Source organism: Apteryx mantelli, chromosome 22 (genome assembly GCF_036417845.1).
Source record: "Apteryx mantelli isolate bAptMan1 chromosome 22, bAptMan1.hap1, whole genome shotgun sequence".
NCBI classification, from domain to species: Eukaryota; Metazoa; Chordata; class Aves; order Apterygiformes; family Apterygidae; genus Apteryx; species Apteryx mantelli.
In genome coordinates, this window is record NC_089999.1 from 7,768,077 (window position 1) to 7,783,426 (window position 15,350).

The window sequence follows — 15,350 nt, forward strand, 5'->3', positions numbered from 1 at the left end:
GCTGGGTTCACCCTGCTTTTTTAAGGGGCGTTTTTAAGGAGGTTTGTGCCCCGCCGAGCGCAGCCGCTAGGGGGGAGCGTGGCTCTGCTGCTGCCGGCGGCGCGCAGGAAGCAGGAAGGGGCCGGGAGCGGGGCCGGGACGGGCAGCGGGGCCGGGACGGGAGCAGCCGGGCTCGGCCCCCCCCCCCCCCCCCCCCGCGGCCATGGCGCTGCTGCGGGCCGCGCTCTGCCCCGGCCTCACGGCGCAGATGGTGCCGCTGCTGAGGGCGAGCGGCGTCCGGACGGGTGGGTAAGGGCGCTGCGCGGGGGCGGCAGCCACGGGGCGGGGGGGACGGGGGGGACGGGGACGGGGACCGGCCGCGGCTGCCCCCTGGGACCCCGCGGCCCTGGGACCCCGCGGCCCGTGGCAGGCGCCCCCGGGGGCTGCCGCAGAGGCGCCGGTCTCAGCCTCTTGGAAGGCTTTGGAGGGTTTCACGCGTGTTTTTCCTCCCGCTCCTGGCGCGGGGGGGGAAGGCTCCGGGTGGGCTCTGCTGGCTCTCATAAGCCGGGCCTGAAGCCGGGAGGATCAAACACTTCATCTGTGTTAAACGGAGCTTTTGGTCAGAAGGTCCTGTGGGTGCAAAAGCCGTGGATGTTGTAATCCTCCTTTTCCCCTTGGGAATTGCCTTTTGCTGTGTTTTTTCAACGCATAATGTACACATTTAACTAAAGATCTCAAAGGGGCTTGTGGGGCAGAAATGGAGCCGGTAGTTCTTCACTGCTTTCTGCGGCTTTCACCCTTCCCTGCGTGTCCTGAGCTGGCACCTTGAGTCGGTTGCTAGTCCCTTGAGATGGGCTCTGGTTTGCTGGCAGAACTGCGCTCTCTGGGGTGACCCTAGCCATGAAATGGCCCTGGGCAGCTCTTGACTAAAGTTAGGGAGTATTTTTTTTTTTTACTAGCCTGACCCTAATTAATTTTGCAATCAAGTTAATGGGTCTCAGGTGAAGCCAGTGCTGTCTCAGAGGAAAAAAAACAGTGCTCCACTTTGTGGGGCATCCTGCTTGCCCACTTGTAGCACCAGCGGAGAGGCACAGGAATGTTTTACCTGCTAGTGCCTAAAGGCAGAGTTTATCCTGTGGTCCCAGGGTGGTATTTCCTCTAGGAGCTGGTCAGCTCTTTGGTGTTCATGGTCTATCAAGGTTTGGCTTCCAAATTCTCATCCCTCATGTTATTTGCAGTGGTGGACTTTGTGTCGTCGGACCTGGAGGATGTGGCGCAGAAATGTTCCCTGTCTTACAAGGTAAAGGGAAACTCCTAAGTCCTGTTGTGTTAACCTGGGAGCTGTTCAGCTCCGTGCTTGGACAGGCTGGTCCATGGGGGCCTTCTCCTGAAGCAGACATTGGCTGCAGTTCAGCCTGTGGGATGCTCCGTAGCATCCGATCCTCCTCTGTGTCATGGGTTTCTCTGTGCTTGGCTCTGTGGTAGCCAGCCTTGCGCTGAGTGCTCAGTATTTTAGGACTGTGCTTAAGAGTTCAAGCTGTGAATGGGGACTGTGCTATCAGCACCCTACATCACTAGGTGCGTTGCCTGAGCATGCGGGACCCACAGTTGCCCAGGGCAATGGAGACCTTTTTTGCTGTCCCTGTGCTGCCCTGGCCCAAGACTTCCTCAGCCTGCTTTTCAGACAGCTCTTTGCCTGCCAGGCCCTGGTTGCTGTGAGACGTGTGCTTCTGGCCCAGTTCTCAGCCTTCCCTGCCAATGGAGCAGACCTCTATGAGGAGCTCAAGAGCTCCACAGCCATCTTGTCCACTGGGATCCCCAGGTGGGTACATCACCCAGGGTGCAGGCAGGTCTGGCCATGGGAAGCTCTCTGGGGAAAGAGCCCAATCTGGGCTTTGTGTTTCAGCATGGTGGTGCCTCAAGTGTTGTGCAGGGTGAGATGGGACAAGGGTGGAGTGGACCTGGGGCACTGCAGCTGGTGCTCCCTCGTGGAACTGCTGCAGCTCTCCTGCCCATGGTCCCAACCTCTCTGCCACCTTGAAACCTTCTCTGTAGAACTAGGGTGAGAGTAGAGACACTTATTCTTTATGGCCTGCCCAAATTGTGGTTGCAGACCCAGCCAGTCTTTGCCCCTTGAGGGAATGGCATTGCCATCATTCTTCTGAGAGCCTGTACCTCTCTTGGGAAATGGTTAGTGTGTGTGTGACTCCTAGGCTGGATGACATGCTCCCTTCAGCCTTTCCTTAGAGCTCTGGAGAGGAGAGTTATGGATCTGGGAGGAGTGTTGAGTGATGTTGGTCCAAATTGTCTAGATCAGATATGGAAATGAGTTGTTCTCCATATCTCCTGTGCCTTATTTCTCCCTTTTCCCTGTTGTCTCACTGGGTGGTTGCAGTAACTGTGCAGAGAAACCTTGTGTATTCACACCTCAAGAGCTCCCAGGTCACAGCTCTTTCCACTTCAGTACTGTCCTCTTACCCACCACACTGCAGATCTTCTGCTGTTCTCCAAAATGTGCAGAGAGCAGCGGGTGGAGGGGAAGGAGCAAAGTCTGAGGCACTTGCCTGTGGTTGGAAAGGGACCTCTCTAGGGACAAATATCCAGGGATTGCTGCTTTGCAATGCCCTTGCCTTTCTGACTGAGTGTGTGTAGATAATCCCACCTGTCTGTTCAACCCTTAGCTTGGACAAACTGCTGGACTCCGGGCTGTACACAGGGGAAGTGACGGAGCTCATGGGAGCACCTGGCAGTGGGAAGACACAGGTGAGTGGGATGGGGGAGGGCAGTGGACAGGTATGATGAAAACGATGCTACAGCGCATGGGGAAGGGGACCTGTCCCCAGACCCATGCTGCAGTCTGTATTTACAGACACAGCCTGGACCTTACCCCCATCCTGCCTTTCGTTTAATTGGATGGTTTCTAATGAGAACATATAGAGAGGGGGGAAAAAAGCTATTGTCAAGCTTTTGGCAAAACCCATCTGTTCCCATCCTCTCCCTGTGCTGGTCTCCTGCCATACAGGCCTTCAGGCATAGGAAGCAGAGGGACCTGACCCAAACAGACCTCTGGGGTGTGAGGCTGGTGTGACTACTTGAATGGAGGAAGTTTTTGTTCTTTCCAGCTTGGTAGTCCCCATGGTGAAGGACCCTGCTGCTGCAGGTGGCTGCCTTGGCTGTAAGGCCATCAGAATGATTTCGCCACTCAATTGTTGGCCTCTTCATCTTATATTGGGTGCAGATAAGAGGAAAGCACTGGGGAAAACAGGCTGTGGGCAGGCACTGGCCTTGCCTCCTCCTTTGGCCTTCAGCCTTTCCCAGAGCAGAGGGCAGCCCTGGCAGGAGGCTTGAACCAGGCTTCTGCTGGTCCCAGTTGCTGTGGGGTCACCAGGAAGGCCTCTAGCTGGGCCAGGAGGACCCTGGGAGCTCCTGATCTCCTGTGGGAAGCTGGTGGATGTAGGACTGATGCCCAAGCCCTGCCTCTCCTAGGTGTGCCTCAGCATTGCAGCCAGCATGTCTCTGGGCCTCAAGCAGCACGTCCTGTTTCTCGACTCCACGGGGGGATTCACAGCCTCTCGCCTCTACCAGATGCTTCAAGCCCAGGCAGAGGATGAAGAAGAACAGGCAAGTTCACTGCAGAGCAGGTCAGGCTGGTCCTTAACCACTAATGCTGGCCTTGCTTGGCTCTTGTCAAGCCCTGGAACCAGTTCCTCTGTCAGGCTCTGCCTGTGTCCTCCTGGGCTCTTCTGGATCCAGCCTCTTCCCCTCATGTCCTGGGGGAGCTGGGCTAATGGTTAGGCGCACCACACTTTGTTTTTTCCTGAGAAGAGTTCAGTGCGGTTGCCCAAGCTCTGGCTCCTTGACCTCACTGTGTTTCAGGTCTTCCATTGGTGAAATGGGAACAGCAGTGTTTGTGGGTGGAGGCAAATGGGGAATAAAGAAGGGTCCTTGGCCCTGCAGCATGGTATAAATGCAAAGAGCTATTAGGGTCCTGGGGGCAGGAGAATACGGCTTTCAGATCTGCCGGGGGGGTGCCCGTGGTGCTGGGATACGTGTGCTGTGGGTCCTGGAGGAGGGGAGGCTGTTGGTGAGGCGGCTGCTTTTTTCTGCAGCTGGAGGCTCTGCAGCGGGTTCAGGTGACCCGAGTGTTTGATGTCTATGAGATGCTGAGAGCCTTACAGGAGCTCCGGGACAGCCTCTCCCAGCAGGTAGGACCAAGACTCTGGATCTTTCTCTCCTTTCCCCTTGGCTGCCTGGAGTTGCAAGGAGAGCAGCAGGCTCCAGACTTGTGTGTGCAGTGATTTACACCAGGTCCAACACTGAGCCTCCATGCGGCTTCAGGACCTCTGAAGCTGCCAGATTTGCGTAGTATTACTCTGCATGGCGTGTGGTGCCTTTTTCCTTCAGGTCTTGAGCTCCACAGGACCTCTCAAGGTCGTGCTGATCGACTCTGTTTCGGCTGTGATTTACCCGCTGCTGGGAGGCAAGCAGTCAGAGGGTGAGCGTGCTGCGGTAGGGCTGGAGGGTAACAGCAAAGCACTGCCGCTGGCTCTGTGGTTATGGACCTCCCGCTCTTACTGAAGAGCATCCTCCTCCTGCATGAGCTGGTGCCTGGAGCAAGGGGCAGGCTTGACACGATTGCCCTGGCTTTTCCTTTGCAACCAGCTAAAAAGGGGGTCTTCCTCCAGCGCTGCTGTGAAAATTCAAACTGTGTTTCACATCACAGGCTCAGCTCAGTGGTCTGAAACCCAGCAGGGACCAAGGAGGCACTAAGCTGCATTTGCTTGCTGAATAAAACCTCTGCTTAGTGTCCCAGATGTAAAACATGCCAGCAACAAAGATGAGCAGCTCCCCTAGGCTCTTCCTGCCAAAAAGGATTATAAATTGGGAGTGAGGAGCTTTCTGCTGCCTGAGGCACCAAGGACATCTTTCAAACATTTTCTGAAGGGTCTCGCACACCTTGGGAGCAGCAAGCGCTAACCCAGGCACCCTCATGGCTGTGGGCTAGAGAGGGGTGCCTGACCTGCAAAGCCAGACCTGGCCAGAGCTCCTGGTGCTTTGGTCAGTTTTCCTCCCCTTCCTCCTGGGGGCTTCTAAGATGCAAGAGGAGAGCAGGACAACTCAGATGGGCCTGTCCATGCTCAGGCTGCTGGCTGAGGTGCCCTGGAGGTGCTGACTTGCAGTCATGGCTCCCCAGGGCGCATGGGTGGTAAAGATGCGTTGGGCTCTTCTTGGGGCACTGATGGCAGGAAGGGGTTGAAGGCACCCCATGGACTGTCACTAAATTTAGTGCTCATGAAATCTAAGCATCACCTGCCTCCAAGGCAGGCATGGGAACTTAGGGGGCTGCTCCCTCTGTCTCAGTTGATCCCACCAAACCCAGAAATGCCCTGTCCTCCTCCAGGCTTGGCCCTCATGATGCAGTTGGCCAGGGAGCTGAAGATGCTGGCCAGGGAGTTCAGCCTCGCAGTTGTGGTGAGTGTTGCTGTGCATTGCCCCTTGGGTGCTGGTTTGTGCCATGGCGAGGAGTCCTGGAGTGTTTTTGGAGCACCCGGGGGTCCCACTTGCAGCTGAGACCTTGCAGAGCTCTGCTCCTGGGCCTGGTAGCCAATGCAGCTCTGCTGCTCTGCAGCCACAGATGTCCTGTTCCAGCAACCGCGGAGTGAGAACAGGGCTGGTTAGCTGCCTCCTTTTATTGCTGTCTGCAGCCAACAAGTCATTTGCTTGATTGAGCAAGGTAGTTAAGTACAAACAGACCAAAAGGCTGCTTGTATTTATTTTTGATATAGCACCAGCTGTAGGTTCATATATCATTTAAGGAGCTGGCTAGCTGTCTAAATAGCCTCTTTAGCTACTTTTGAGTTAGCTGCAGGGCACTGCATCATATGGAAAGGTCTGGGGATTGGAAAGAGCCATGCTCTGTTCTCCAGCTCTTGAATGAGCAATTGCATTTGCTTTGATGCTCCCAGACAGGTTGCTGTGACCACAGTTAATGTGTTTGAATTGGAAGGGCCACAAGGGAAAATGAATGTGCTGAACCTGGCACGGGAAGGCATTGGGCCAGCCCTGCCCTTTGCTCTTCTGGCTTGCAATAAAGCAACAGGGAAGGGTGCCTGGAAGGACGCTTGGAGGCTCAGAGTTAATCTTTGCAGGGGGCATCAGCACTGGAAGTCACTGCAGCTTGCAGAAATGAGTGAGCTTGGTGTTAACCTGTGCGCTTCCTGGCTATGCTGAGGTCCTTTTAGGCTGAAGAGCAGCTCTTTTATTTTTACACTGCTGTTCATATAGACACAGCCCAGGGCTTTTCCTCTCCAGGCTGGGTGCAGTGTTTAATTCCCCTGTGCTTCCCCGGGCTGTGGACCCTGTCCCTAGGCTCAGAGAAGGGGAAGCTTGTCTTGCACTGCTTGCGTTAAGCAATCGGCTAGGAAACAGCGGTTGGTTTTATATATACACACACGTGTGGTGCAGTTGTGAGCTATGTTTACAGGGGTGGCATGATTGTGCTGGGGCGGGGGGGGGGGCAGGAAGGAGAGGAAAAAGATTTGCAGAAGTAGCAGATTGTGGCTGTTATCTCCTGGTGATCTCCTGTGCTTCGTTACTGTGAGCAGCACTGTTTTTCCCCCGGTGCTGATAACCATGTTTGTGCTGCAGGTGACTAACCAGGTGACGAGGGACAGCAGCGCTGGCCCCCTGAAGCCAGCGCTCGGCCGCTCCTGGAGCTTTGTGCCCAGCACCCGGGTGCTGCTGCAGAGCAAAGAGGCGACCTCGGAGAAGACCAACACTCGGCGCATTGCCTCCCTGGCAAAATCGCCCCGACAGGTGAGACCAGTCCCTCTGGCAATGGGGAAGAAGTCATGGGAAAGATGACTTGGACCTAGGCTCAGACCTGAGGGAGGAGGGAGCACACAGTCTCCTTGTGGGAATAAGGCAGGATGAGGCCTCACTGGGTGACCTATTGCAATGGGAGAGGAGGAAACGCAACCTAGTTGTATCCAGTGCAAGAGAAGAGCATCTGTTCCTAGCAGCCTGGGCTTGTATTTTTAGGCATGTTAAATGAGTGGCACTACTTGCAATCTAGGTCACCGTGTTCCTCTTGCTTGTCTTAATCTCTCCTGATTGCATATGGACAGCAAAGATCCTGTAGTGCTGGCTCCAACACCTGCATAGGTGACTTTGATTTGAATTCTGCCTACGTATTGGGGCAGCGCTGCGTAAACCAGCATCCTGGCTGATAGCCCGTTCTGCATCCTCATCCAAAGGGCTTTGGATGTGGCTGCGTGCTGGGCAGTGAAACGCATCCCGGATGTGTTAAATAATTGTGTATCTGGGGACATCTCAGAGCAAGATGTTCTTTCTCTACTAAATTGCATTCTCTATTTGTATCTGTGTTCAGCAGGCCCAGTTAAAATTAGGGCACCAGCAGAAAGAAATCATTAATGGGATATAATCAGGGATTTTTTTCTCTGGGGCAGGCAATGGAGCAATGTACAGGTTTGCCCTTAGACTTCCAGCAGCATGAGGTTAAATTCCTCTCTGATTCCCTTTGCAGCCAACAGGGATCCAGGTGGTGCTGGATGTTGGAAGTGGTGGTGCACAGGAGCTGAGCCCAGCGACACCCACACAGGGGCTCTGATGCAGGTGGAAAAGCAAATGTCAAGGTCCAAGATAGCTGCAAAGAGAGTGTGCAAACACACTGAAGGTTTCACAAACTGACTCTGTGGCCTGGCTGAGGTGAGGCGAAAGTCCTGCGGCCCTGGAAGGACCAAGGGGAAGAAGCTCTTGTTCTTCTGTGCTGGGGAGAAAATGTGTGGGATTCCCAGATGTCCTTGCCCCAGTGCATACAGCCTGCGGTGCCTGGGCTCGGTGGGCAGTGTTGTAAATGGGCCTGTTGCTGCAGGCTTGTCTCAGATCATCAGAGATGGCCCTAAGGTGTTGGCATGGGACCAGCTGGCATTTAACTGGGCAAACCTGAGACTCCTTGTGGTGGTTTTGTTCCCTCTGTAACTTGCTGCTGTCTCATCTCAGAGCCCTGATCTTACTTGGGCATCCCATAGTGGTCTTCGATAGGAGGAAAAAAAAAAAATTGTATGCTGTTGTGGTTGTCAAGAGCTGGAATTCAATTAATGGCTTCTGTTATCTTAATTAAAATTTTAAAGGACAGTGTTGTCTTGGCCTGTTTATTCCCTGGTGGGACAGGGGTGGGACAGGCTGCTGATGAGAGAGGGCATAATCAGATGTTTGATCTAACCTTCTCCTCTGAGGTAATGATGGGGCCTTGTAGGCTGGTGTTGGTATTTCTGGGGCACTGCTGTGCTGCAGAAAGCATTGCTGTTAACTCATGAAAAGGCTATGATGGGCCAGATCAGCTGAGGTGGATAAGTGCTCATTGACACCAGTTGGCTTGTCTGATGCTTAAGGACCTACTCAGTCTCGTGCCAATGTTTAAAATGATCCTTCCTTGCCCCAGTGGCTTCCCTCTGCTCTTTCCTTTTCCCTCCCTGCTCTTGGCAACCCCCTTGATGTGAGGCCGGGATGGAGCAGGGCCTCTCTTGATCCAAAAGCTGCCCCTTTGAGCTCAGCAGCTGGGCAATGGGCTGGAGCCATGAGGAGTGGTAGCACCTTGTGTTGGGCCAACTCGGTTACAGGGTTGGGAGCTCCTGCCTGTGCCTGGAGGGGAAGGAGAGGTGGTGAAACAGCTGCTGCTCGTGTGGCAAAGGCATGTCTAGACCCTTGTGCTCTGCAAGATGCAAGAAAACTTGGCAGTGGAGCCCAGTTAGGGCTTGCACCTCCAAGGCTGCTGTATGTTGTGGCAGCTGGGGCTCATCATATTTCAGGTTTCCAGGAGGCAGCACAGAAGGTCTTTTCATGTCTCCATCAGAGCTGTGCTTCTTGCAAACTAGCTCTCTGCTTTCAGTGCTGTCATTTAACAGGCTGGTAGGTCCCACCTCCTCCTGATGTGGCCACCCAGAGCTTTTGTCCCCTAGGCATGTGTCTGGGAAAGGCCATGCTCCCAGCAGGCTCTGCTGGAGGAGGGGGAAATGCCAAAACAACACGAGCTGTATCATTAAACAGTTTCCAGTAAAAATAAATGTATTTTAAAGTCATCTATTTGTTTGCATTTCTGGGAGTCCCAGGCTTGCTCCAGGATGCTGCTGGAGCACAGGGAGGGCGAGAGCCTGGGTTAGCCCCCGGGCATTGCAGCCTTTCTGCAGGGGGCGAGGAGGATGGTTTCTCTGCTTGTGGAGAGCTGTGCTGGAGCTGTGGCTGGTCACTATGAGCAGAAAATGTGGCTTGTTTTGGCTCTTGAAAAAGCTGTGAACAAAGAGCTGATGCACAAACATTTCAATCAACGCTTCTGTGCTGCAGGTTTCTCACTCTGAGGTTCCTCTTCTGTGGGGAAAACTTCTCACGGGGGAGTGTGAAGTAGGGGAAAAGTCAAATATAAACTTTTTTAAGGTTATTTGAGCAGAAGGGGTTTTCTCACTGTCTCCTTCCCATAACTAGCAGGAGCATGTAAAGAGGAACTGGCTGCTTTGAACCCTGAATCATGAATTGCTCAAAATGAGCAATACCTGCCTGCATCTTCAGCTTGGCCCAAGGAGCAGCGCAGCTCCTGCATAGCACGGGCTGATGTTCCCCTGCGCTGTGTCCCCGCGTGGATTGAGAGCGGGCCCTCGAGAGGGCTCGGCTGCGGTGGGAACGGAGAAACCAGGCAAGAGGGTTTGCGTGAGCAGGAGCCCAGGTGCAGCGTGGGGAGCGAGGACACTCGGTGGGACGAGGAGCAGAGCAGGGCCATGGCCGGTTTGCAGAGGATGAGTCCCTGGGGGTCTTTCGTAATCCGAGCTGCCAAAAATCTTGCAGAGCATTTTGTTATCCTGCAGAGCTGCTCCGCTCCCACTTCGTGCCCTTCTCTCCTGCCTGCAGGCCGGTCCTGTGCCCCCGGGAGCTGGCCGAGGAAGAGCTGAACCATTTCCGGGGGGAAATGATGGAGGAAACTCTGCTTTTCCTAATTAGTCACTGTGAAGCAGCCACAGGGCTGTGATTCAACGAGGCCGGGTGCTGGTCGGTCAGCAGGGAAGGCTGGAAGGAAGAAACCGGGAGAGGCAATGGGGCGCCGGCTGCGGACCCGCAGCGTTAGGGCATGGCATTTTCTCCTTGGCAATTGGCTAATCGCAGCTGCTGGAGTTTCATGCCCTTTTGGGAAGCAACCAGATAGGCTGGAGGGGATGGTGCGAGACGGGACCTGATGGACCTTTGCTCGCCGGTGAGGCGGGCAGCAAGCACGCAAGGCGAAGGTGGCTTCCCGGCTCTCCGGCTACGTGTCAGCAGGGAAGGCACACTGTAAGTGCTGTTTATGGCTCAGTGCGGAGACGCAGCAGAACGGTTCGGGCTGCAGGAGTCTACTACCAGATCTGGAAAAACTCGACTTCTTATTCAAGATGATTTGCCCTAAATTTGCGTAGTAAAATTAGGCTGAAAAGAAACTCTGACCTAAATATCTCAAATCAGCCTCTTTGACGTGCAGACAGGCGCTGGCTCCTCTTCCACAACCCACGCTGTGCAACCTGCTCCCCGCAAAGCAGGGCTTGGCTGTGCCAGAACGCGAGAGGAAATCCCCTCTCCCCTGCTCCCACCGGTTCCTAAAACAGCCCGAGAAAAGGCCTTGAACAGGATAATAAAACCAGTCTTGGGGAAGCTAGGGGAGCAGACCAGGTGGCCCACTGTCCCCTAGCAGTGGGGGTGCCTCTCAGCACTGAGGAACTGTTTGCATGGATGCTATATATAAAATATATATATGTATTATAAATATATGCATGTATGTCTATATACATAGGTGTGTGCACAGATATGTGCATGTGTATAGCTGTGTGTACCTGTGTGTTTATAAGCCACCCATGGCGAGGCAGCAGGACCCGGGGACACGGTCAACCTCGTGGCCAGCCGCCCGTGCTGCCGGGAGGGGGATTCGAACTCGCGGTCTCCGGGAGCCGCCGCGCCCCCGCGGGCGGCGCTGCCCTCTCGGCCTCCGGAGGGCTCCTGCGAAGCCGCCGCGCCGCGAGGGGGCCGGGCCGCCGCGGGGCTCTCTAGCTCGCCGCTCTATGGCTGCGGCCGCTCTGGGCGGCCTCTCTGTGACCGGCCGCCGCCGGGGTGGGCAGTTGCCATAGCGCCGCCGCCGCGGCGCGGAGCGCAGGGCTGGGGCGGCCCCGCAGCCGGGGCCTGGCGACGCCGCCTCGCCGCGCCGCCACGGGGCTGCCGCGGGGACAGGTGAGGGCGCCGCAGCCGGGGGGCCGCCGGGGCGAGGGGGGCGTGGGGCTGGGGGGGGCAGCCGGGGCGAGAGGGGCGTGGGGCCGGGGGGGCCTGCTTAGGTCTGGGGGGACGTGAGGCCGCGGGGCGCAGTCAGAGCTTGGGGGGGGGATGTGGGGTTGTGGGTCTGGCAGGGTTTGGGGGGGCGTGAGGTTATTGGGGGCAGCCAGGGTATGGGGAGTGTAGGGCTGCGTGTGGGGGGAACCAGGGCTTGGGGGGGGGCATGGGGCTGTGGGGAGTGTGGGGCTGTGGGGGGGGACTGGGGCTTGGGGGGGGCATGATGCCGTGAGGGGTGTGGGGGGCAGCCAGGGTTTGGGGTGTGTGGGGATATGGAGGGGCTACCAGGGCTTGGAGGACATGGGGCTGTGGGGAGTGTGGGGCTGTGGGGGCTGCCTGTGTTCAGGGAGGACAGTCAGGGTTTGGGGGGCTGTGAGGGAGCAGCCAGGGTTTGGGGGTGTGGGGCAGTGGGGGGGGCTGCAAGGGTTGGGGGGCTGTGGGTGAGGGGGTGCAGCCCAACGTGGGGGCCGTGAGGCAGTGCAGCGGCCACCGAGGCTTGGAGGGCCGTCGGATTGGGGGGCTGCTGAGGCTCAGGGGTGTTGTCAAATGTGGGGTGTATGGGGCAGTGGGGGGCTGCTCAGCCCTGGGGAAGGCACTGGGTTGGGGGAGGCTGCGAGTGCCTGGGTTTGGGGAGACGGGGCGAAGGGGCTCCCTCCTGGGGGGTTTGCGGGGTGCCCTCCATGAGGTGGGGCAGGGCAGGGCTGGGGGGACGCAGCTGCAGCCTCTTTTCTCTCGTTTGGAGAGCGGTGTTCGGAAGCTCCCTCTTCTTCCGAGTTGTGCTCCCAAAGGGACTCCGAGGTTTAGTAGATTATTCTGCTTGAAATGCTATGAAAATTGAGGAATTCTGGGTATGTGCCAACCTTTGATATAGCTCTTTGCTTAAATTGGTGTCTCTTATTTGCCTTTTATCACATCCAAGGGACTGCCTGTTTGGTATGATGGCGGTGTACCTGGGGTGACATTTCCTTGGTGGAAGGGACCCAAGTTATTTTCTTAATGAGTAACTTTGCCCTGCTTCTGCGTCAAAATAGGGGACATGTAACAAAGTGAAAGCTATGATAGTGCCACAGAAAGCAAAAGGAGTCACACTGGAGTTGAGAAAATAAAAGTACTCCAAAGGTTCTTGAGAACAGTCTGTTCCTGTAAACTGGTCAAGGTGTTTCCTGTGCAGAAACTGTTGACATATTGTCTAATCAGCTTCTTACCAACGTTTCAGTACTTGATTGCGGGTTGATAAATGTAAGCTCTCTGCATCAAGGACATGCACACAGTCCAACCTGAGCCTGTGCGGATCAGGTGCTTATTTGGCAAAATACCTGAGGATGAACACGTTCGACACTATGAGCGTATGATAGATGGGCTGCTGTACTTGATAGTTCCCATGTTTTCAAATGCCATAAGGCTGGCCAAGCTTCCTTAGATGCTGTAAAGATAAGTAAAATATTAAAGTTTAGATAGGAATGGTTTAGTTTTATGGTTCTTAGATTAAGAAATGTTCAGGGTAATGTTTAATTTGCGGAGACGTTCACGAATGTTTTGTTTGTGGTGTTTGTTCGAGCTGTGTGTGTCACTTCCTCCTCTCCGACACAGACCCCATCTTCCGCGGGTAAAGCAGTAAGTCTTGGACATTCTCTTTGGAGAACTGTTTCATGGCAATGTAGGAACTCGGGGCAGTTCTCTGTTCTTTCTAACCTGATTATGATACCAGTAAAGAACTAGTGGGTTTAAAAAAAATGTTTTTTTAGTTCTCCATTTCCTTAGGATGGTGAATGAAAGGTACAATGTCACTTCAGTTGGCATTTTTGTGTGGTTAAAATGCAATGGGTTTTATTTATTATTTATTTTAAATGGGTTTTAATTATTTAAATATGAGCTCCAAAATGATGAAGGCATATGCATGATACCATGAAACAAAAAAATTAGTATGTACCTCGTGTCTTCATTTCCTCTACTACCTTGTTTTTCCAGAACTAAGAAGTAAAAAACAAAGCTATCACTTCTAAATGTTGTTTCTTGTGAATTCTAGACCATTGCTTCCTTCCTGCACCCCTCTCCCCCATCAATACTGTTACCTCTTTAACGCATTTTGTGTCAAGAGTGGTGGGGAGGAAGAATTGTATTCATTCTTGGGGATCTTTGCTTTTGTAAACATAATTGCTTTTGATAGAACAGTTGGGTCTAATGAAACAAAATAGTTTACTTAGGCTGTTGCCCTGTTTTCCATTATGGGTAATTCCCTCTGCTTGTGTGGATCCTGGTGTGGACTTAGGCCAGCTGTAGGACGCTGTGGTTTGCATGTCCCCTCAGTCGGTAGCAACAGGACTTTAATTAAAAGCTGATTGCCTTGACATTGGTGTTTGCGAATAAATGTTTAATTGCTCAAGTTTTTGTTGAAATCAAATACTTCTAAAGCTGTTATTTAAATATTGTGTTTAGTTGTAGGGCAGTAAAAGTAGGCTGGCTTCCAGTGAGGGTTAGTCTTCCTGACTGGAAGGTACTTGTAACTGGGCTGTTAGGATTCAAAATAAAATTAGAATAGAATGCAATACTCTCCAGTAGGAGTGCAAAGCAATAATATATATATGGTGGTCTGCTAGCTGAGCTTGTGTTTATGACCGAAACCTTTCTTACTCCAGGCCTTCAGTTTTCTCTTTACTGTGGTTGACTTCAGTATGTTAAAAAAAAAAAAAGGGGGGGGGGTATATAAATGTGTAACTTTCACTTTAGTTATGCAACTTTGTATCATGGTTTGTTGTTTATAACAAATTACTGACATTGTTAAACTCTTCAATCACGGTAGAGAGTGATTTGAGTTAAACATACGGTGCTATATATAGAGGGATATTAAAACTTGTGCTTTAGACTTTCAACCAGCTTTTTCTTGCTGGAAGAGTGTAAGCAGATTTTCACGGAGTTGTTCGTCGTGGTGTTCTTGTATCTGCTTACCTGCCTCTGACTCACAGGAGCTGTGCTGGAGGCAGGATGTGGAGGTAGAAAGATTGTGTCTGACCCAGTACTGCAACTTTGTGTCCTCACGTCCGGTCTGGTAAAATGCTGTCCTAATCTAGTGAGCGTCGCTTCCATGGCAATACATGCAGGAAAGCTTATGTTTATTTAGGTTTAGGCTACCTTTCCATCTCCTATGGGAGCAGAGCATTTTCTAATGTATACAGAATATTCTCAGAGTGTCTCTTTCCTAAAGCCTTTGACTAATCCTGAAGAATATAGAGCCTGATCCAAAGATGAGAAGTTAGATGTGGAAGAGAAAGACATGTGCCTGTGAACCAAGCCCATAGTGCTCAAGAATGAAACAGAAGATAGAGATTCATAAAACACTTTGCTGAAAGAAGGATAATGTGAGATGCAAATAATTCGGTGTGAGCATGTCCCTTTTTTTGGACACAACTGTATATGAACTACTGTGGATCAAGGACAGAGTAGCCATTGCTATGTAGTAGTAAAAACATGGGGACCTTAGTACTTCTCTGTGGTCTAGGCTCTGACTACAAGCCTAGCATAGCTTTAAATGACTTATCTTGAATACTGCTAGCAGTCTGGCTTGGGCTGAGGACTTGAGTATCAATCTAACTTCTCAGGGAAGCGTTACAGCCAGTGCTACAGTAAGTTCTGTGCTGCTGCAGCTGGATGGCTACTGACGGGTCTGCACTTCGCATTCAGTTCTTAATTGTATTTCTGTGATGCCAGTGCTCCTCCAGCCCTCTCTTGATGGCCTTCCTCCACCGCGAAACCCTGGCCAGTCTCCTGCTGCCCAAAGATATTCCAGTCACTAGTCTTCTGAAAGTACCTTTCTGCCCTTCCTTGCGTCGTGCTTATTTTCCTCCACTTCCCAGTGAGGATCATTACAAGAAGCCAGAAATTAGTACTTTGAACTTATACCAGCTGGCATTCAGCGAGCGCAGAACACTTTGCAGGGATGAATAAGCATAATCTCCATTTCACAGGTGCGGAAAACCAAAGAGGGGAGAATTGCATCACGTGCTGCACTGATGTTG

The 15,350-nt window shown here is 53.1% G+C and overlaps 2 protein-coding genes across 2 annotated transcripts in view; both read left to right on the forward strand.

The window, feature by feature from the left end:
- Positions 1–192: 192 nt before the first annotated feature.
- RAD51D (RAD51 paralog D) lies at positions 193–8,136 on the forward strand. The gene is made up of 10 exons (XM_067309722.1): positions 193–284; positions 1,218–1,279; positions 1,683–1,801; positions 2,661–2,742; positions 3,466–3,600; positions 4,089–4,184; positions 4,384–4,474; positions 5,381–5,451; positions 6,628–6,795; positions 7,526–8,136. The coding sequence occupies exons 1-10, from the start codon at positions 203–205 to the stop codon at positions 7,607–7,609; spliced, it is 990 nt and encodes a 329-aa protein (XP_067165823.1). The 5' UTR covers positions 193–202; the 3' UTR covers positions 7,610–8,136.
- Positions 8,137–11,156: 3,020 nt separating this feature from the next.
- The window catches only part of RFFL (ring finger and FYVE like domain containing E3 ubiquitin protein ligase), a 44,994-nt gene continuing 40,800 nt past the window's right edge, over positions 11,157–15,350 (forward strand). Inside the window, exon 1 of the mRNA XM_067309773.1 lies at positions 11,157–11,241. The gene's annotated coding sequence lies outside the window, so the exon portion shown is untranslated. The remainder of the gene's footprint in view (positions 11,242–15,350) is intronic.

What these genes read in the sequence shown, in the direction of transcription:
- RAD51D (XM_067309722.1), top strand. Translation starts at nt 203, where the DNA reads ATGGCGCTGCTGCGGGCCGCGCTCTGCCCCGGCCTCACGGCGCAGATG. An exon ending in GGGACAGCCTCTCCCAGCAG is followed by an intron (nt 4,185 to 4,383) that starts GTAGGACCAAGA and finishes TTTTTCCTTCAG; the next exon opens with GTCTTGAGCTCCACAGGACC. An exon ending in TGGCAAAATCGCCCCGACAG is followed by an intron (nt 6,796 to 7,525) that starts GTGAGACCAGTC and finishes TTCCCTTTGCAG; the next exon opens with CCAACAGGGATCCAGGTGGT.